The sequence below is a fragment of the Petaurus breviceps genome, unplaced genomic scaffold (genome assembly GCF_028583685.1).
Source record: "Petaurus breviceps papuanus isolate PSGF00001 unplaced genomic scaffold, PetGlider_PUasm1.0 90734, whole genome shotgun sequence".
In the NCBI taxonomy this organism is placed as follows: Eukaryota; Metazoa; Chordata; class Mammalia; order Diprotodontia; family Petauridae; genus Petaurus; species Petaurus breviceps.
In genome coordinates, this window is record NW_027187327.1 from 10,560,927 (window position 1) to 10,582,297 (window position 21,371).

At 35.8% G+C, this 21,371-nt stretch overlaps 1 protein-coding gene across 4 annotated transcripts in view; it reads left to right on the forward strand.

Moving 5' to 3' along the window:
• Nucleotides 1–21,371, forward strand: part of COL12A1 (collagen type XII alpha 1 chain) — a 145,590-nt gene that overhangs the window by 93,268 nt on the left and 30,951 nt on the right. For all 4 annotated transcript variants that reach the window (XM_069067012.1, XM_069067009.1, XM_069067011.1 and 1 more), the window contains 13 exons: nucleotides 2,196–2,315; nucleotides 4,056–4,202; nucleotides 5,529–5,645; nucleotides 5,818–5,964; nucleotides 7,156–7,230; nucleotides 9,012–9,151; nucleotides 12,500–12,623; nucleotides 12,808–12,951; nucleotides 15,426–15,590; nucleotides 17,170–17,208; nucleotides 17,709–17,847; nucleotides 19,310–19,452; nucleotides 19,754–19,863. In XM_069067012.1, the coding sequence (XP_068923113.1) occupies nucleotides 2,196–2,315; nucleotides 4,056–4,202; nucleotides 5,529–5,645; nucleotides 5,818–5,964; nucleotides 7,156–7,230; nucleotides 9,012–9,151; nucleotides 12,500–12,623; nucleotides 12,808–12,951; nucleotides 15,426–15,590; nucleotides 17,170–17,208; nucleotides 17,709–17,847; nucleotides 19,310–19,452; nucleotides 19,754–19,863 (1,610 nt within the window). The remainder of the gene's footprint in view (nucleotides 1–2,195; nucleotides 2,316–4,055; nucleotides 4,203–5,528; nucleotides 5,646–5,817; nucleotides 5,965–7,155; nucleotides 7,231–9,011; nucleotides 9,152–12,499; nucleotides 12,624–12,807; nucleotides 12,952–15,425; nucleotides 15,591–17,169; nucleotides 17,209–17,708; nucleotides 17,848–19,309; nucleotides 19,453–19,753; nucleotides 19,864–21,371) is intronic.

Here is a 21,371-nt window from a genome sequence, read left to right on the forward strand (position 1 = left end):
TTTTTAAAATTCCTTCTTATGATTCTTTGCCATAAAATTCCAATTGTGGAAACCAACAAATCAACAAACTTTTATTAAGGAATTTCTACATACTGGGCATTTTGCTAAGACACTGGAGATGAAAAAAAACCATATTAACAGATTCTGCCTTCAAAGAACTTGCATTCTATCTAGAGAACAACATGTACACATTTGAATATAAACATAATATATACAAAATAAGTACAGAGTAGGAGGTGGTACTTGAACTTACATTTGAAGGAGACTAGGGATTCCAAGAGGTAGAAGGGAAGAGGTCATGCATTCCAGGGAAGGAAGATAGCCTATGCAAGGGCATGGTCATGTGACAGGTGAATGTCATATTCATGGAATAATAAGTAGGTTAATCTGGCAGTAATGTGAAGTGCATGAAGAGAAGTAATTCTAATTAATTAATTAATAAGCCCAAAAGAGGTGAATTGGAGGCAGAATGTGAAGGGCCCTAAGTACCAAAGAGATGTATTTTCTCTTAGTGTCAATAAGTAGCATTTGGAGTTTATTGAATAGGGGCATGATATAATCAGAGATCTTCTTTAGGGATATTGTTTTTGGTAATTGTATGGAGGATGAATTGAATAGAGAAATGACATGATTTAGGGAGCTCTATAGAAGGCAAGTAGTCTACTAAGTGCTAGTAGTCTCAATGAGAAGTAGTAAGGGCCTGAACTAAGGTGATGACCATTTGAGTGGCGAGAAGGGCATGATTGTGGGTGATATTTGAGAGGTAGATTTGAAGAGTTGACCACTTATTGAAAAGGGGGCAGGGAGTGAGAGAGAGTAAAGAACTGAAGATAACTCCAAGGTTGTGAACCTCAGTTATTGGAAGAAGGGATGTGCACTTTATAGAAGAATTAAGAAGAGGGGAAGGTTTTGGGAAAAAGGATGAAGAGTTTGGTTATAAATATGTTGAGTTCTAGATGCCTATAGGACATACATTTTGAATGTCCTGTAAGGAACACTGGTGCTGCTGAATTGGCTCTCTGGAGAGAGACTAGAGCTAGATATATAGATCTTAAGTCATCTGTAGAGGTAGGATAATTAAACCTTTGGGAATTGATATTACAGATTGAGAGAGCATGATGATGGTGGTAGTGGTGGCCAGGCCAGAGTCTGGGATTGGTCAGACAAACAGGAGAAGAACCAAGAGAGAGTGAAGTGTTATAAATAAACATGCAGAGAGAGGAGGCAGTATCCAAAACAAGAGTACAATCAATAGAGTTAAATGATGTCATGAAGTCAAGAAGGGTGACCATTGAGAGAAGTCCAATGGATTTGGCAATTAGATTGTTGATAACTTTGGAAAGAACAGTTTCTGTTGAGTGATGAAGTCAGAAGTCAGATTGCAAGAGGTTGAGAAGTGAGAGAGAGGAGAGGAAGTGGAGATAACATGGACAGCTAGCTATTTCTATCCCCCCCCTTTTTTTTGGAGTTTGTGGAAGAGATTGAGATATAAGATGGTGGATTGAGGGGATAATAGGGTAAAGTTAAAGGTAAAAAAAGTTTAAGACTGGAGAAGACCAGGACTTGTTTCTAGGCAACAGGGAAGAAGCTAATAAATAGGGAGAAATTGAAGATTAGACAGAGATGTGATCAAGGGTACAATTAGAAAGCTTGTAAAGCCTTGGTGGAAAAGCCTGTCTCTTCATCAGAGACTAGAGGAGAGAAGAATAGGGAAGAGGGTTTAAAAATGCAGAATAGGGGAGAAGAGGGAGCTCAAGGAGAATGGCTTCTATTTTCATAGTAAAGTATGAAAAGATTCTTTTCTGAGAGTGAGGTGGAGAGATAATAGTTTGGGAGACCTGAGGAGAAAAGAAAAGATTTGGAGCTTCCTCTGTAGTGAATGCAGTAGAGGATCAATTAGGGAAAAGTAAAAAGGATTTTATTATGGCTATGAGACTCCAGTTAAGAATCTTGCCTAACTGTGAGAGCAAGCTCTGAAAATCAGTGCTTCATATTACTTTCTTTGTGACTTTGAAAAATTAATTATGTTCCTTACTCTGTTCTTTACCCCTAATTTGCTAAATTAAAAAAAGGGGGGTGATAATGCTAACTTCCTTTAATGGGTATGAAAGATGGACAGTACTTTTACTACTACTTGTTAATGAAATGCCAATAATACCTTAATAAATTATATAATATATATCATTTATTTTCAGTTGGACTACTCCCTCCTCAGAACATACATATCACTGATGAATGGTATACCAGGTTCAGGGTTTCCTGGGATCCTTCACCTTCTCCTGTTCTTGGTTACAAAATTGTGTATAAACCAGTAGGTAAGAAAATATTAGAATAATCATGAAGAATGCATTATGTATACTTATGTAAAAGTTACATAGAGGGAGTCAGGCAGAACTTTTTCTTCAGTAGCTTAAAAGTTCAGGTTGCTAGAGATAGCTTTTCAAGGTACTAGCCCAAGGTCTTATCTTTTGTCACTGTGTGTGAATGATATTCTTTTATTCTAGATATATTAAGAGGAAAATCTGACCTGTCGTGCACAAGAATGAAATTTAACTAGTCTAATACATTATTGTGATGATGGAAATTTCATTGTAATCATTCATACTACTAAACTGACATAAAGCATTCCTAAAATCAGAAATCTAGAACTAGAAGGGACCTCAGAGTCTGTCTAGCCTACACTCTTCATATTGAAGAGGAGGAAAATGAGGTCCAGGATGGTTATGTGACTTACTCATTGTCACACAGGTAATAAGTATCAGAGGCAGGATTACTCCATTCAGTTTAAGGTTCATTTCTAGGTCATTCATACCTGCAGTGTTTCTGGCAGTCTTTCTGTCAACATTTTGCTTATATCTTCACTTTATATCAAAGTGATTTATGGAAATACTTTCTTATTTCTACATTTTCATATATCTTTATAAGCATGTAAATTGTGTTGAGTCACTGTGGTATAGTAGAGAGTGTGTTGGTCGTAGAGTTAGGCATCAACTGCTAGGCCTTTGCAAAGGACTTAAATGTGCGAGGCATTATACTAACTTGCCTCTGACATTTACTAGCTGTGTGAACTTGAGCAGGGCAGCAAGGTAATGTAGTAGATAGACTGTCAGACTCAGAGTCAGGAAGACCTGAGTTCAAATGTGACCTCAGACTAGCTGTGTGACCCGGGGCAAATCACTTAACCCTCCTTGCCTCAGTTTTCTCATTTATAAAATGAGCTGGAGAAGAAATGGCAAATCATTCCATCACATTTGCCAAGAAACCCAAAGTGGGGTCATGGAGAGTTGGCCAGCACTGAGAAAGTCAGAAAGACACATCTTCCTGTGTTCAAATTTGGTTTCAGACACTTACTAATTGTGTGACTCTGGGCAAATTACTTAACCCTGTTTGCCTCAGTTTCCTCATTTGTCAAATGAGCTGGAGAAGAAATGGCAAACCATTCCAGTACCTTTGCCAAGAAAATCTTAATTTGGGTCATGACTGAAAAATGACTCAACATCAACAAGAATTTGGGCAAGTTACAATCTCAGGAATGTTCTAGGACTTACCAACTAATTTATCAATGGGTTGCAATCAGCCACCTGGATAGATTATTCCTTGCAGTGAATCACAGAAATCACAGATCCTTTGTGGATCCATGTGTGTTGTAGCTGAGCAAAGGTAAGGGTTTGACACTTTCTGTCAAACTGCTTAGTACCACGCCACCAGTGATGATATGACCCAGAAAGAGATCAGAGTTATGGGGAAAAGGAAAGAAAAGAAATAGGAATATATATGGGGAGAGGGGCAGGAAGGAAAGAGAAAGGAAGAGACAAGAAAGGGAAGTTTTTGTTTTTAGTAACTGGACTTGTTTGGCTGCTATCCAGGATAGAATTGCCTACACAAAATTCTACTCTATGTCCCATATCATTATGTTGAAGTACTAGTACAAATGATGGTTTTAAGGTAGTCTTATAAAATATTCATTTGTACATTAAGGACTTTATTAAATCCAAGGAAGACTTTGACACTACTGATGATCTATTAACTATGTGCCATTGTGATCTTCTTTCAAGGTTCTAATGAGCCCATGGAAGTATTTGTTGGGGAAGTGACATCATACATCCTGCACAATCTGAATCCCAGCACCACATATGATGTGGATGTTTATGCTCAGTATGATTCTGGTCTCAGCATACCACTGACTGATCAAGGCACCACATGTGAGTCAAAGCTATTTTTATGGTTGTAATGGAAAAATATATTTAAACCACATGGAGTCAACCTATTCTAATTTTCTTGCTCTCTTTTATTCATTCTTTTTTTATTTATCAGTTTCCCCAGGCAATCATTTTGTATTCATAGTCATTTTTTTGGGTGGAGTTAAGTAAATATAGGGTGTTCCAACGGTCTTAATGTTGTTCTAAGCTATTGAAGCTTTTAAGTTAATAAAGATTAAAATTGCACAAAGGCTTTTGGGACACACTGTATGTCCATATATAACTATAGTCATGTGACTGAGGATGTAAGATTTATGGGTGACCAATAGGAATTTTGCTCCTTTTACCTTCCACTCAATTATATATAATGAAGTGTTACAAAAAGGGCTAGTTCAAGAATGGATGCCTGTAGTCAAGTCAGATTCTTGGATCTTTCTAGTTCTCATCATTGTTCATGAGATTTGGCTCACATTACTGATTGTAATTACTTTCCAAAGAATTCCTTTGTGGTGGTAGATACTGGTGTTACTCAGACCCAGCACCTGCTTAAGTATTTGCAGCTAAGCATTTTAATAGCTAGTCACTGACAGAACATTGACTTTCCGAAAAATTATTGTTCTCTCATTACTTAGGGACTACTGTTAAAATAACAAAATGGTAGTGGGAGAAGACCTATAGAGTTGGTCATGTTAGAAAGTGGGGTGGAGGTGGGAGTTTGGTTCCTTTGTTTATTCATGATAAGAAAACATAATCAGGCAACATTTCCAGCAAAATGTAAACTTCTTGAGGTCAGAGATTGTTTCTCTTCTGTCTTTGTATTCTTCCTGCACCTCATAAAGTGCCTGGCTTTAGAAGTTTAATAAATGCTAATTTACTTTTTTTTTTTTTTTTAAAGCAATCGGGGTTAAGTAACTTGCTCAAGGTTACACGGCCAATTATTTCTGGGTGTGGTGCTGGGTATCTGAGGCCGGATTTGATCCAGGTCATCCCGACACTGGAGCCGGTGCTCTTACTCGCTGAGCCACCTGGCCACCCCATAAATCCTTCTTCTTTTTTTGCCTTTTTTTTTTTGGAGGGCAATTGGGGTTAAGTGACTTGCCTAAGGTCACATGGCTAGTTTTGTATGTAAGTGTCTGAGGTCAGATTTGAACTCAGGTCCTCCCGACTCCAGGGCTGGTGCTCTATTCACTGCGCCACCTAGCCACCCCACTAATTTACTTTTAAGACAATTTCACAATTGTTCACCAAAAATTTTTGTTCTGGTATAATCAAATTTGTAGGTTTGGTTTTCTTCTTCATGAAATGTCTATTTCCTTTCAATTTTCTTAGTATACTTGAATGTGACTGATCTAACAACTTACCAAGTAGGATGGAATACATTCTGTGTTAAATGGGCTGCTCATCGGGCTGCCACCTCATACAGATTGAAGTTAAATCCATCAGATGGTAAGTGTGGATTTTGTTTTTTTAACTTGACAGTGGAAAAGTTTATATAGTAGCTGTAGCCTAAATTTCTTCTAAGAGTGTGCTATTTGGTGATGTAAAGTATACAAAAGGCACTTTCATTTAAATTTAGTTGTTTAAGACATTAGTGTTTTTCCTTTGTTGTCTGATATAGGAACAAGAGGGCAAGAAATCACAGTCCGTGGATCAGAAACCAGCCACTGTTTCAAGGACCTTTCACCAGATACTGACTATGGGGTCACTGTCTTTGTTCAAACACCAAATCTTGAGGGACCTGGAGTTTCTGTCAAAGAACACACAAGTAAGTATAAGAACTCTTAAGAATGGGGTGGCAAAGAATATAAAACTATGTTGGACCATGCTGGACATTTTCCTGACCATAAAACTTACAATTAAAATATCATTCAATCTAGAGTTTGAAGGGATTTTATAAATCAGTGAGGCCAACACCCTATTTTACAGAAGAGGAAACTGAAGCCTGGGGGAGGCAGGGAGAGGAGCTAAGTGATTCACCTAAAAGTATCTGAGGTGGAATTTGTAACCAGGTCCTCTAACTGCCATGTTGCCTCCAATATGTTTCGGAATCTAGAGCTAGAAGGCACTTTTGAGATCATCTGGTCCAAGGGTTCTTAATCTAGGGTCTATGAATTTTTTTAAAAAATATTTTGATAGCTACATTTTAATATACTTGGTTACCATTGCAGTTCTATGTATTTCAAAATATTATTCTGACATGAGGTCCATAGGTTTCATAAGACTGCCAAAGGAGTCTATAATACAAAAAAAGTTAACTCTTGATCTAGCCAAATGTCTTCATTTTTTCAGAGAGGAAGCTGAGGTCTAGATTGGAGAAGGGTATTCAGGTAGTGGGTAACGAATCTGAGATTCAGATCCAGTGCTTCCTCTCCCTTTGTTCTTCTCTTACAATGTATTACTTAGTACCTTGGCTACAATTCATACAGACTTTGGAAAAGCTGCTGAAAAGAGAAAAACCCAAAGATTATACAAATCCAACTTAAGATGAGCCCACATTTATTCTTTGGATATTTACTTACTAGCCTCAGGGCTACAGAGTAGAATGTCACAAGTAGAGGGAATGGACATGGTCCTTGATAGGGCTCTGTGTCCCTTGTACGGGGTGATTAAGTAATGTGTATTTCTATCTTTATTCACTCTGACAGATGGTCTCTAAATGTGGTTTCACTTCCCAGATCCATTGCTAAGGGGTAGGATAGGAACTGCTAAGGGGAAAGAGAGAAGAGTAAATCAGTGGTGCATTTGGATTAAAAGGAATCCTGTATACATATATCTTTGAAATTATGTCTCTAAGAAAAGCAAACAAATTCCTATAGTTTTGCATTGATACTGGACATTTACCATCTATTAGCTAATTTGTAATTTAGGAGTCTTATAGTGTCTGTAAGAGTTTCTTGTTAATGAAATCAAACAAATCACATAGGTAATAATGTTCTAATTGTTGTTATCATCTTAGCGGTTAAGCCAACAGAAGCCCCAACAGAGCCTCCAACGCCTCCTCCTCCTCCTACGATTCCACCAGCTCGCGAGGGTAAGTAGGCTGCATTTCCTTAATTTCCCAATATGATAAGTAACTTTGATTTTAAAAAGAAGTTTATAATCAAGAGAAAACAAATCAGAACATAATTTTCCAGAATTTTTGATTTTGTACTTTCCTTCTTAAACTGGGGTGTCTTAAAAGTTAGGTATCATTTTCTTGATCTCTTCTTTCTTAAGTTCATTACCACCTTGAGCATTATTAACATCAACAGACCTGTATGTATCTGTATCAAAGATGTAAAATTTCTCCAATTCCTTGTTTCTAGTCTTTTGTGAATTCAGGTATTAAATGCCCCAAACCACAGGCAATTAAGCTTCAGTTCACGTTTTAGTCACAATAGCTAAACTCCCATTGGTGCTTTGCAAACACTTCAAAACTCCCTTCATGTAGATAAATTGGGGCATATTGTTCCAACACTGTGTTGGCATGAATGGGCATTGTGAACTTATTTTGGCTGTAGCCACAACCTGAATCCCAAACATTTGACATCTGGAATTCTCTGGCTTTGGATCTGAGAAGTATTCTGGATTCAGTCCACTTTCAGAAAGCTTGAAATCATTTCCATTCATCAAATATTGAAGCACAATTGTCACCTTTATTGATATTGGAGAAAAATTTTATTGAATCTTTTAAATTGCTTTCTAGTGAGATAGTTCCTTCAGTTTTTGATCAAGTTAGGTTTAAATGAATTAGCCATTAAACAATATTCTGATAGATTCACTGCACTATTGCCTTCCATGATACTTTGTTTTATGGAAAGAAAACATTTCACAGAGATTGATCTTTAGTGGTCTTATGCAGCTTTGAGGGACCTACAATGTTATAGCAATGGGAAATAGCCATATTTCAGAGATATGTGATTTCCTCCATATGGAGATGCTTTCCATTGGTGGAGGAGCTTTATACTTGCTCTAGTAGATGGCTGTGTGAATTCTGGAGGCTCAAACATTCATATAACTGTTGGACTACCCTTTGGCAATATAATTCTCTGAACTTGACTAGACAAGTCCATCATTAGGCCTCTTCTTGAACCTTTTCCAATCTGGCAAGACTGACCAGGGCTCGTATTTCTCTGGCATAGCCTTTGACAGCTTGAACTCTTTTCCATCCACAATGAAGCATTGTAGTATTTTACTGGGAGAAGGGTAAACGTTGGAGTCCTAGATTTAAAAAAAAAATTATTTTAGGGTTAAAGGTTTGGTCAAAGCTTGGGATTATGTTGTCTAAGAATTTTGTGGAATGACTAGGTTTTCTTTTTCAGTATGAGCCAGATTCCCACACTACATAAACTTCTTTTAAGATCATATTTAATTTTGCATATTTTAAAATCCTTTGGTTATGTATTTTATGAGAATTTTTATGTCACCTAAATATAGAAATTCAAAAATAAACACATTATTTTTTCCACCCTTTGTTTGGATCTAGTTGCATAATCAAGAGGAAAAAAATGTCATGTCAGTATTTGCAAAATTTTTGATTTTATGGATGCATAAATGTACAGAACTTTATGGCACTTAACCTCCTTTCATCTAATTTCTCCATCTTATCTGAATCCTATCTTGTACCTCAGAACTTTTATGAAGAAGGAGATCTTATTTACATGACAAGCATATATATGTATATAAATAAATTAGAGTAATTTCTAGGGATGTCTGGGAGTATATGAATGACAACATGTAGATAATTAAAATGGACTATTTGTTTTTTTTTATTATGTAATTCTGTTTGGTTGAAAAGCTCCACCAGATCTCAGGGTTGCTTTTGTTTTTTAGTATGCAAAGGTGCCAAGGCAGATATTGTATTCTTGACTGATGCCTCTTGGAGTATTGGTGATGATAATTTCAACAAAGTTGTGAAATTTATCTTCAATACTGTGGGAGCCTTTGATCTAATCAGTCCTGCTGGAATTCAGGTAAGTAATTCTACAGGCATTTGTGATTTTCTTTTAATGAACTCCTTTTCCTTAATATGTTGTGGTCATCTTTAAAAAAAAAATTGCATATTTTACTTTAAATAAAATAGCTTTTTAAGATACACTATGTTTTGACTTTGTTTTCTGCCATGGCCCACTCTCACCCATAGAATTTGAATGATTCTGTTTGGCTAGAGGATGTATTGGAGACCTGATGAGATTCCCAGTCTCAACTCCCTATTTAGAATGCCTAAGTGTAACATGTCCTACCATATTGGAGATTTTGAAAGGTTTTTCATGAATATAGTTATATATTCACTAATTCATATATATTCATTCAATATAATTCACTAGTATTCATTAATATATTCTTTCTCTCTATATATTCATTGTGCCATTTAGTTTACAGGTTGAGTCTTTGGAACCCTACTAACATCTTTGGTCATAATTGGTTCAAGAGTTCATTTCGGATAATCATTGTTTCCTTGAAGCATTTTTTTGTTTGTTAAATTGAAGATTTCTAGTCACTTTGCTTTGGTTTGTATCAGTCATTTTCTAGTGTAGGCATGGATTAAACTGTTCTATAGTTACATTTAAGTAACTTGATGAAAATGTATAAATTTCTTATATCCTATGGAATTGATATAAGAATGGAGCTCCTTTTCTCTATAGTAAGAAAGATTTTTAAAGAATTCATTGTTTTGGGGTGGCTAAGTGGCACAGTGAATTGAGCACTGGCCCTGGAATCAGGAGGACCTGAGTGTGAATCCGGCCTCAGACACTTAACAACAACAACAAAAAAACTAGCCGTGTGACTTTGGGCAAGTCACTTAACCCCAATTGCCCTACATTCCCCCCTCCAAAAAGGAAAAAAAAAAGGATTCATTGTTTTTCTTCATTCCTTCCTCCCTACCTCCCTGCTCTCTATTAATTTCTTTTCAAATTTTGACAGTTTGTTTTTTTTCATTGTGGTTACTAAGGGTCATTATAAAAATGGGGAAATTTGAAAAAAGCCACAGATATTTTCATAAACAAATTCATGACTAAGTTCATTTTTTAGAGGACAGAATGTCAAATATCCATTCTTGGGCCTTGAGACTTGCTTACTTGAATCAACTTCTTAGGGCATTAGCTCCTCCTTCAATAATAGATTCAGAGGACCTTGACATTGGAACCAAGGCAATTTATATTTGATGACCTTCTAAGCTTTCCTGACCTTTGAATTCCCAATTTAGGTCCCAAGACTTCTGAGCCTTTCTGGTCCTGAGCTAGCTTAGTCCCTTTAGTTCAGAATATATCATACCTGGACCCTAATTACCTGTCCTTCTTTACCTGTTTCTGCTTCTGCTTATCTTCCACACATTCCAAACCACATGAATGAATTTTCTTGGGTCTTTAAAGGAAAAGAGAGCATGCAAATTCATAAATAATAGAACAGGTCAAGATATTTGGAAGCATGTATAAAAGAATATCTGTTTAGTCTTAGACCAAAACCTAAGATTTCTAACCTCATCCTTAATGCATTCTAGACCTAGCATGGCCCATGATACTTTCCAAACTGGGAGTGTGGTGCCACAATCTCCATAGTGGCCCCAGACAAAAATGTTGGCTTCTCCTTTAGAACACTCCCATGACAAATGACAAATTTAGGAATTTACCCTCCTGGGCTGTTTGTATTGGGCTTACTAGAACAGTCTTCAAGTCTCATACTTACTCTCAGCCAACCTGGAAGGTTCATCATGATGGCATACTGGATTTTTGGTATTCTGCTCATTTTAGTACTTAATCCCTTAGGTAGCTAAGTTATTTTTCCATCTGACCAAGAATAAACAAAGTGATAAATATGATATTATCTCAATTACCTAAAAAATCATAATAATTTTATTGTGTATATACATAGCAGTTTTTCATAGCAGTCAGCTCCTTATTATAGCCTTATGAGAAATGAAGGCCAAAAGCAAATGTTACCAACTATATTAAAGTTAAAAAAGTGAAAATAATCATAGTTGTAATTATAACTTTGTGTGCTAATTGTAGGTCAAATTTGTTCAAACTTTTCAGAATAAGACTTCTTAAAGATTCCATACTTGCCTGTAAGAAAAAAAAATATCAGTGAATGTTCAGCATGACCACACTTAGAATTACGGTTTTATGTCAGTGTGATGGAGGGATATACTTGAGCAGATTGTCCACTTGAGATGGGAGTCAGGACATTTGAATTCAAACTGGCGTTCTCGTTTCTAAGTTACGACTCTTGAGTAAATCCTTTGACTTTGAAGGATTTTAGTGTTCCTCATTTACAAAGGGAAGGGGGACAATAATTGATAACACCTACATCCATGGACTTAAAAAGAGGGGATATATATGTATACAAACATATATACACACTCATGCATAAACACACCTATATATGATTGAATATATTCTAACAGAAGGGTACTATGCAGAAGCAAAATATTAGCACCATCTCATCATTAGTCATAAGAATTAGTGATATTATTATTACTATTCAACAAGTCAACGTGCATTTGTTAAGTGCCAGGCATTATTCTAAGCCCTGGGGATACAAATACAAGCAGAAAGATAGTCCCTGCCCTCAAGGAGTTTATGGTGAAAGACAATACATGAAAGGGAGCTGAAAAGGAGATGTATGGGGATGAAGGTATTCATAGAGTTGGTATGGTAGACAAAGTCCTATGGAGAGTCAGGTGTGGAGCCTGGAGAGAAAAGAAGACAAGGCTGGCCTGGACTTCCTTCTTAAAATGAAGGTTCTGGGAGGAACCAGACAATCAGAGGGAGAGACTGCAGGGAACTCCTAATGTGAGAAGTATTCCGGGGGTGGAGTGAACTTTCAGAGTGAAGGAATTTCTTTGGCATGGAAGAGAAAGTCTTATAGAGAGTCAGGAGTACAGCCTGGAGAGAAATGAACTTTTACTCTGTGAAGAATAGAATAGGATCATAGATTTAGAACTGGGTGGAACCTTGGAAATGATAGATGATATGAGATGAAAGGGACTCTAGAATAAAGATCATTGCTTTGAATCCATTCATTTCACAAAAGAGGAAACTGAGACCTAGAGAGGTGAAGCGTCTTGCCCAAGGTCACATAGTGATAGAGCTCAAATTTGAACCCAGATCTTTTGACTCCAAATCTAGGGTTCTTGCCCTCTGTGCAATCACAACTTAAGAAGTGATAGAATTTAGAAAGCTCAACTAGAAAAATGACATTTTATTTGTTGTATGCTGTCGGGTAGAGCATGCTGACTCTTTAAAAATTATTGCTGGGATTACCTGAAGATGCAAAAAGAAGAAAAGGAAGATTCATGGTGAAATCACGCTTTCTTTCAGGTTTCATTTGTCCAGTACAGCGATGAGGTAAAATCTGAGTTCAAGCTGAATACCTATGCTGACAAGGCTCAGGCACTTGGGGCTCTTCAAAATATTCAGTACAGAGGTGGAAATACAAGAACAGGTACCTCTAGCTAAGCCACATTACTTTTTAATGACAATACACTAAAAATGACAAACTGATCTCCCCACTTTTGCATTTACCTTAATATTCTCTTCATTATTGAATATTATTTCGGGAGGTTTTTGGGGAGGAGGAGTGGGGAGGAGATCTGGTTATTGATATTATTTTTTGTTCAAATTGGCAGGCAAGGCCTTGACATTTATCAAGGAGAAGGTCTTGACTTGGGAGAGTGGTATGAGAAAAGCTGTCCCTAAGGTCCTTGTAGTTGTCACAGATGGTCGGTCACAGGATGAGGTCAAGAAGGCTGCTTTGGTCATACAACAATCTGGTAAATAAATGTCTTTGGTACATTTTCTCTCATATATATATCATTGTGCATTTTACTTTGGGAGGCAGTGTGGCATAGTGAATAGAAGGCCTATTCTGTAATTAAGAGGAATTGGGTCGTATGCAGTTTGGCTGTATGGCCATGGAAAAACCACTCAACTACTCAGAATTCTAGAACAGTCTCTAAGATAGGTTCTTAACTCTTTTTGTGTGTCATAGACCCCTTTGGCAGTCTAGTGAAGCTTATCAACTTGTTATTAGAATAATGTTTTTAAATAATTGAAGGAAATACTAAATTAAAAAATAACTTCAATTTCCTTTGGGGAATTATCCTCACAAAGAGTGCCATTAACCTCCCACTTGACTCTCTAGTCACTGTATTATAGCTTTAGAAAAGGGGTTGATAACCCTATTTATACCATTACCACTTGGGCAGTCAGGTAGAGTCTTTGAACCACTTCTAAAAATGATGTTTTTAGATACAATAAATATATAGGAGCACAAAAGAAACAAATACTGAAATACAGTTATCAACATGTTAAAACAAACAAGTTCATGTATCTCAGGTTATGAACTATATGATACAGAGAAATTTCTGACCTGCTTCAGTGGAAGAAGTTTCTATACTGAGTGCCTCACAGTGATGAAATCATGGATCTAGACCAATGAAATAGTTCTACTCTTCACATTTCATTTTGCCTACTTTTTGTTACTTCAGTGCTTCACCCACGTGGGTCTTCCCCTACTAATGCCACTCATGGTGCTTCCATGCCTTAGCAAATGCTTTCATAAATTGCTGTAATTAAAACAAACAAATAAACAAATCCAAATCAGCATTTAATGACCAGTCTTCTGGTGGTCATCTTCCTGAACCATAGCTATTTTGATTCTAGCTAAGATGACAATCCTTCTACAGATTCATTCTCAAGGCTTTTCTAATTTGTTGGTACTTATCAGAGTTTGTTCTCTACTGGCATGGTTTTTGGGAACAAATCCAAACTCCCTTCTATGCCTTTTTGCCGCATACAAAAGGCTTCTAGTGGAGAATGAACATGTACTCATTTTGGCTAGTGTTTAGTTATTGATACAGTTTTTGCCAACATTTATTAAAAAGGACGAATTATATTCCTAGCGTGTAGTTGTCATATGTCAAAAAGTAATCCTACAATTTTTTTGGAGCGGGTGAAAGAAAAGTCACAAAACATAATGTTCTGATCACCCTACAAGGACCTTTCTTACACAGAAATAAATAACACTTGACAAGGAGAGGGATTTAGAAGCCCTAAGCACATAGGCATTATGTATCTTACTTCTCTACAGCTGCAGAGTGAATTGACACAATTCACTGGAAGATATCTTGCCAAGAAATAATTGTGAGGTCTCAAGGGAGATAACACCTCAAGGGACAGATCATGACAACCAGAAGTATACTCTTGAGTATTCGTATCATAATGCCCTCATGCTTCATGTTGCAAGACTATATTATAGATGTTCTAGGACTTCCACTAAAAAAATTAGGAAAGACCTTTAATAGGCCCACTTTACACTGAATACTGTGATAAAATGGACTTTTGTGTATCATGGCACCCATGTAGCAAACCTTAAAAGTGATACATCATCTAAAATTTAACATCTATACAAATGAACAGCTTCTGCCAGAATTTGGTTTAGGATTAAATATTACCTAGGTTATCCTAAGAATGTAATACAAACTTTTTTCATTAGTGAGGTTTCTTCTCATATCATCTTTTAGTATTTATTGAAGCTGGTGACTACCCTTTGGAAACATTTTTATTTCTTTCAGATGAATACAATTTTATTGTTAGTCATAAATTATTCCACAACTTATTTGGTTGATTCTTTCACATGTGGCTGTTTCCTGATGTGAAATTCATTCTTTTTTTTTGAATGAAAGCCATTTCTTTCTTTTTTTCTCCCTTTTTTTTTCTCTCTTTTTTTGCATTAGCCTAAATAAAAAGAAAGTTTATAGCAAGTGGAGTCATTCCATTTCATTCCATTCCAAAGGTAGCCAAATCCTACTCTTGAGTCTGAGGAAAACCAAGAGTTGGGAAAATTAATCTCACATAATCTAAGACTTAAAAAGAACTAATTCTTGGTTTCTAGGTCACAACATGCTCTAGATTTTATGCAAAATACCGTGGTTGCACACCTCATATGTATTTAACAGTGTGTATTTACAGAAGAAAATCTATATTATATTCAGCATTTTTTTGTAATAAAAACTTCTTAAGTTAGTTGTTTGCTTCTAGGTTTAGGAAATCTAATGAATGAAATATTGGGAACTAGATGACAGGAATATATGCAAATGGCACATATTACTTTTAAAAAGTTTATTTCAAATTTCGTGGTTCATTGAGTATCGAGTAAAGATGGTATTTTTTTCATCAGTAAGTCTTCTAGCTACAACGGCTAATTCACCTAAATCCCAATATAATGCACATGTTCCTTCTGCAGGTTTCAGTGTTTTTGTAGTTGGTGTAGCTGATGTGGATTATAATGAACTTGCAAATATTGCCAGCAAACCAAGTGAACGCCATGTTTTTATTGTGGATGACTTTGAATCTTTTGAGAAGATTGAAGATAATCTAATAACTTTTGTTTGTGAAACTGCCACTTCAAGTAAGTAATAGCCAATGTGGATAATGTGTTTCAAGTCCAATCCTATTTTTCAGAAGTACAGTGGTTTTCATTAAAAAAATCCTGATAATATTTATAATCTTAAAGTGAATAAGTAGATTTTGGAAAAATATGTGTTTTCCCTATTTCCACTGAATCATTGTTTTTTTCTAATTGAGAGCATACTAAATATGTGTTTGTCAAAAGGTCATTTTTAGCTTTGAAGATGCAATCATGCTTTTATCATCCTTTTCCCAATATTCTGACATCCTGTGATTTTTGAATATTTCATCTGTGGCCCAATTCTGTATGTGTATCATATATGTTAATATGTTAATTTACATACACATACTTATGCATTGATCTTTTCCCACACCAACATATAGTTTTATTTTTGTTTTAAGAGAGTAATTCGTATATGATCTCACTCATGAATCTAAGGGCAATGGAAACACTTTGTCATTGATACTTGCTTTTATGAATTAAGATCTTAAAACCTTTTAAGATTTAAGATATCCTTAAGAACCAAAGACCTGTTTGTTTCTAAACTACTTGTATAGTATTGAGCTCTCAGCGAGTTAAATTTTTATACGCCATTATTGGATCTTAGGTTTTCAAGGCCTGAAGAAACTTATTTCAGCAGCCCATTCTGGTTTTAGGTTTTTTTTGTGTTTTTTTTTTTCCTACATCAGGCACAACATTCCTTTCACAATCTGGAAATAACTGACTCTGGGTGGGATCACAGCCTCAGAAGTACACTTGATGTAGAGGACTGTGGAGGATACAGCCTACAAAGACCCCTAGAATTCAGTTTCTCATGGATATCTCTTTAGGACCTGTTTAAAATAGTTTAAAGGAGATTATTTTGAGAAGGGAGAGGGAGGAAAACCTTGCTTCTCCTCATCTACATTCCACCAACCTAAAAACCTTTTCTGGAAGAGTTGTTATTTACTCCATTTAAAGAAATCTCCTGAAGGCAATGACTGGACACAATGTAGTCCTTTCTGAGTCCTGGATCAGATACCAGCACTGCTAATGGTTACCTATTATTTCTTATTTTATTCCTAATTATATTTATATTTATAATTATAAATTATATAATAATATATAATATATAATTATATATATATAAATATAATTATAAATTATATTTATAATTAGGAATATATATATATATATATTCCTAATTATACCTATTGGCAAGTCACGTTCTCTCTGGACCTCAGTTTCCTGGTCTCCATAATGAAGATTCTGGACTAGATGGTCTCAGAAATTTCTGCTAACTAGGCTCCTCTGCTCTGTGATGCTTAAGAATATATTTAAAAGACAGTCAAATGAAACTTTGGGAAAATATAGGAATTTATCCACAAGGATATAGGAATTTATCCACAAGTATAAGGAAATTCATAAGATATGAACAGGCTAGATTGCTAACATCTAACTACTATTTTGACAAGTATATGGCAAGTTTCTCATGCATAATCTTAATAGATATTGACTTTGCATGTAAGTGTGCACTTATTTTGCTATAGATTAAATACATATGTTTAATAATAATTAGGAACGTTCTAATTCATTTCAGGTTGCCCTCTTATTTATTTGGATGGATACACTTCACCAGGTAAGTACTTGCATTGACATTTTCTGACTTGGACTAGTTATTTAGAAATTTGCATTGATGATGAAGATCTATCAAAGTAGGTAAATTCCAAATGATGTCATACTCTACACCAGGGTGGGGAACCTGTGGCCTCGAGGCCACATGTGGCCCTTTCAGTCTTCAAGTGCGGCCCTTTGAGTGAATCCAAACTTCACAGAACAAATCCCCTTAATAAAAGGATTTGTTCTGTAAAACTTGGACTCAGTCAAAAGACTGCACTCAGTGACCTAGAAGGCCACATGTGGCTTCGAGGCTGCAGGTTTCCTCTTCCTACTTCCCCACTCTACACCCTCAATTCCAATGAAATTTTTGTTCATAGTTTCATATAAATCATTTGTAGAAATTCTGCCCAAATATCTAGAGAGCTTTCTTTGTTATTTCAGTATTTAAAGATTTAACTGTAAGAATAGATAGTACATTCTATATATTTTTAGTAATTGTTTTTCTTATCTATTGTAAAGGTTTCAAGATGCTGGAGGCCTATAATTTAACAGAGAAAAACTTTGCTACCGTACCAGGAGTATCCCTGGAGTCTGGGTCTTTTCCCAGCTATCCAGCTTATAGGCTCCAAAAGAATGCCTTTGTGAATCAACCTACGGTGTAAGTTTGGCAGTGATGGATTTTTTTTGGGGGTGGGGAGTGGGGTTGGAAGACACAAATAAAGGAAGGGTTTCTTCATGTTTCTTGGAAACTAAGGCTTCAAATTAAAATCCATCTACTTCTTCCTGAGGCCTACACAACCCTGACCTATGACTTACTTAAGGCTGAGTTGTAGAGAGCCTGTGCAAGTTTGTTATGATTTATCCTCTTCCTGTGTGGACATGGTGACCTTATGTCCTCACTGAGAGTTTGCTGGAGGGTCTTTTCCATTTTGATTACTGTGTTTGTAGTTTTGGCATCAAAACTGAACCTCCTTACCCTTCTAGTTCAGTTCCAGCTCACTCTCAAAGCTCAGGCTCTCTTCCTTGCCATTCAGTAGGTGAACCTGTAAAATTAAGACTAGTTAGTGTAAGGGTCAGCCTTACTTTATTTAGGCTGAATAATTTAGAAGAAGAGAGAGTTATAGCAGGAAGAGTAGTTTTATCATTATCATGGCATGCTCAATTTTTTTCAGCCTCCTACATGAGGCCATTCTTTCTTTTTAGTTACCTTAGCTTGCCAAAGGAATAGGGGTGGTGGTAGCCTAGGTGTTCCATGGACTCACAGGCTGTGGTTAGTTTCTGTTGGACACAACTGCAACAATTTGTTGGGTTAGCTCTGGATTTTGTTATTTTACTTGGTGAAAGCTTGCACCTGGCTAACATGACTGCTAGAAATATATGTTTCCTATTTGTTAAAATGAAAAGATTTTCATGTTGAAAAAATGCATGCTTGGCACCTCAAGGAGAGTACAGAACAAGCAGAAATAGAACTTTTTGAATTTTGGGAGCTAGGTAGAAAATTAAAGATGAAATTTGAAACTCGCCAGGAATGTGGATGACACATTTATACACTAAAACTTGAGCTAATAAGAAAAGTGGCAATAGCATCATTATGCCTCAGCACCTCTATATTCCTCTTTTATTATGTATTCCTCTTTTATTATAGAGCTACATGGCTTAACTTGCTGGATTGTGGTCAAGGTCAAAGGAAAATAATTTTACTTCTTCAAACCTAAATTTCCTCATCTTTAAAACTAGAGGATTGGTTTAATAATTCTTAAAGTCCATAGACACTTGCCCAGGGTCACATAGTTAGTGAGTGTCTGAGGCAGGATTCCAAGTGCTCCCTCTATCCACTACACAACATTGCCTCTGAAGTTCTTGGTCTGCAGCTGAATACTCTATAAGACCACCAAGAAAATGACAATTATGCTGGCACTTCATTATAATGTTATTTTCTATAGAGCAGCATTTGTATAAAGTTGTTTGTTCTGAATACCAGCCAGATTAGTCTGGTTATTAAAGAACCTCTCCTCTCTTCTTCTTTTCCTTCCCCCTTCTCTTCCTTAATGAGACTCCAGCCCCAATATTTTAGAATTTGTATCTGTTTAGTAAGAGATGCTTTGTTGTTTACTTAACAGAGACCTACATCCAGATGGCTTACCCCCTTCATACACCATTATCCTGCTATTCCGACTTCTTCCAGAAAGCCCCAGTGATCCATTTGCAATTTGGCAAATAACAGACAGAGACTACAAGCCTCAAGTTGGAGTGATTGCAGACCGTAAGGAAGATTTTGCTTAAAGAAAAGCCCATGAATTAGATTTTAAGTTGCTCAAGATAGTTTACTTTTTTTTCCTAACTGATTTCATTTGGTAACATGATTTCAGATTTAAAGTTTTAAAAATCTAGAATACCAAGAGCATTTAAACACCATTTCAAACCAATGTAGTATTTGAACTGTTTCTAGCAATTATGATTTTGCTAAATCTCAATAATAAAAGTATTCCTATTTACATGCTTAATTGATTTAATGATGAGCAACATACCTTTTAACATTATCTTTAATTTTGTATTGACTGCAGCATCCAGCAAGACATTGTCATTCTTTAACAAGGATGTGAGGGGTGAAGTTCAGACAATAACTTTTGACACAGATGAAGTGAAGACACTGTTTTATGGAAGTTTTCACAAGGTAAACATTTAAGGTTACATAAGTGTTATTTTGTAGAAGAGAATATGACTTAAAATTATTTCTCTTTTGGAATTTCATGGATGCTCATGTTAGGTTAGCAGAATTATAGCATATCTAAATCTGGAGCAGGCATCTCTTTTCCTTGGACTATTGACCTTTAAAAATTTTTTTAAAGCATAGTAGTCTGCTTTTTTCCCATTTATGGAAAGGTGGTGGATGTCTGTGAAATATAGATTGGACATTTTTCAATCAATCCAAAGAAACATTAATGAATATAAAAGCAACCTAAAAAATTTTGAATAAGAATTGTTTTTCCCACACACAAACACAATTATTTTTCCAGCTGTGTCAGTGCTTAGTTTATATGACAGCAGAACTGATAACCACACAGAAGTATTTTGTCTAATGTTTTGAGGATGCTTACTTCTTATCTGTTTGGTAGTCAGAATTAACCAACTAAAGTTTTTTAGTACATAGTGTAGAAGAGAGGATTTGCTAGATTTGTATGGTATAGACATACGATTAATGAAAAATGAAGTACATGGAATTTGGAAATGTTTAAGAATGAAAATAAAAAATGAATAAAGAATCTGTCATTTTTTAATGATGCTTATCTATATTCTAAAGTAAATGGCAATACCTCCTATTTCACTAGTTGCATAAAATTCCTTAAGTATTGTGTACAGAATAATCTTCATCTATAAAATATTTGCAATTTCTAGTCAAATGTGAATCAAAAGTGAAAATTGATATGCCGTCCTTTGGAGCATTTGGGCACTTCTTATTCCTCTACTCCCAAGAGGGAATCTTTTTTTTTTTTTTCCAGAGTGACTCTCTGTCTGTCTCTGTCTCTCTGTCTCTGTCTGTCTCTGTCTCTCTGTCTTTCTCTGTTTGTCTCTGTCTCCCTCCTTCTTTTGAATCCAATTATTGGATCCCCTTCATTGACATTCAAAGAATCTTCTGTGTACAATAAGGACTGCTCACTAATAAGGATCCAAAAGCAAATAAAGGGGGAAAAATTTATGAATTTTTGGATCTTCCTATTTTTCTATCTATTCAATAACTTTCTGGTCCTCATAGAAAAGCCCAGTCCTGCTAGTGCCTCACCAGAGAAGTACACTTTATTTTGGCATTTGCTTTTGGATATAGCAGAGCTATCCTTGGTGAAAGATGTTGAACCTGGAAAATTTCATAAGAAATCATTTGGCTCTTGGATATATCCATTAAACTTATATTTGTGTATCTTTCTGAGATTAACTTTTTAAAATTATGATTTTGTAACCACACTTATTCTGGACATTTGATGAGATTGTAAACTTCTCATAAATGAGCACTGGGTATTTAGAAGTAGGGCTATTGCTCAGCTTGTGGTTTTTATGTAATAATTTTTGTGTTATATCCACATGTTTTATTTTAGGTCACAAAGACAATATTAGTGTTATTTCAGAGAGGGCTATAGTGACAGAAACTAAAGTTTTTATAGGATTTTTTATATTGGCAGGATGCAA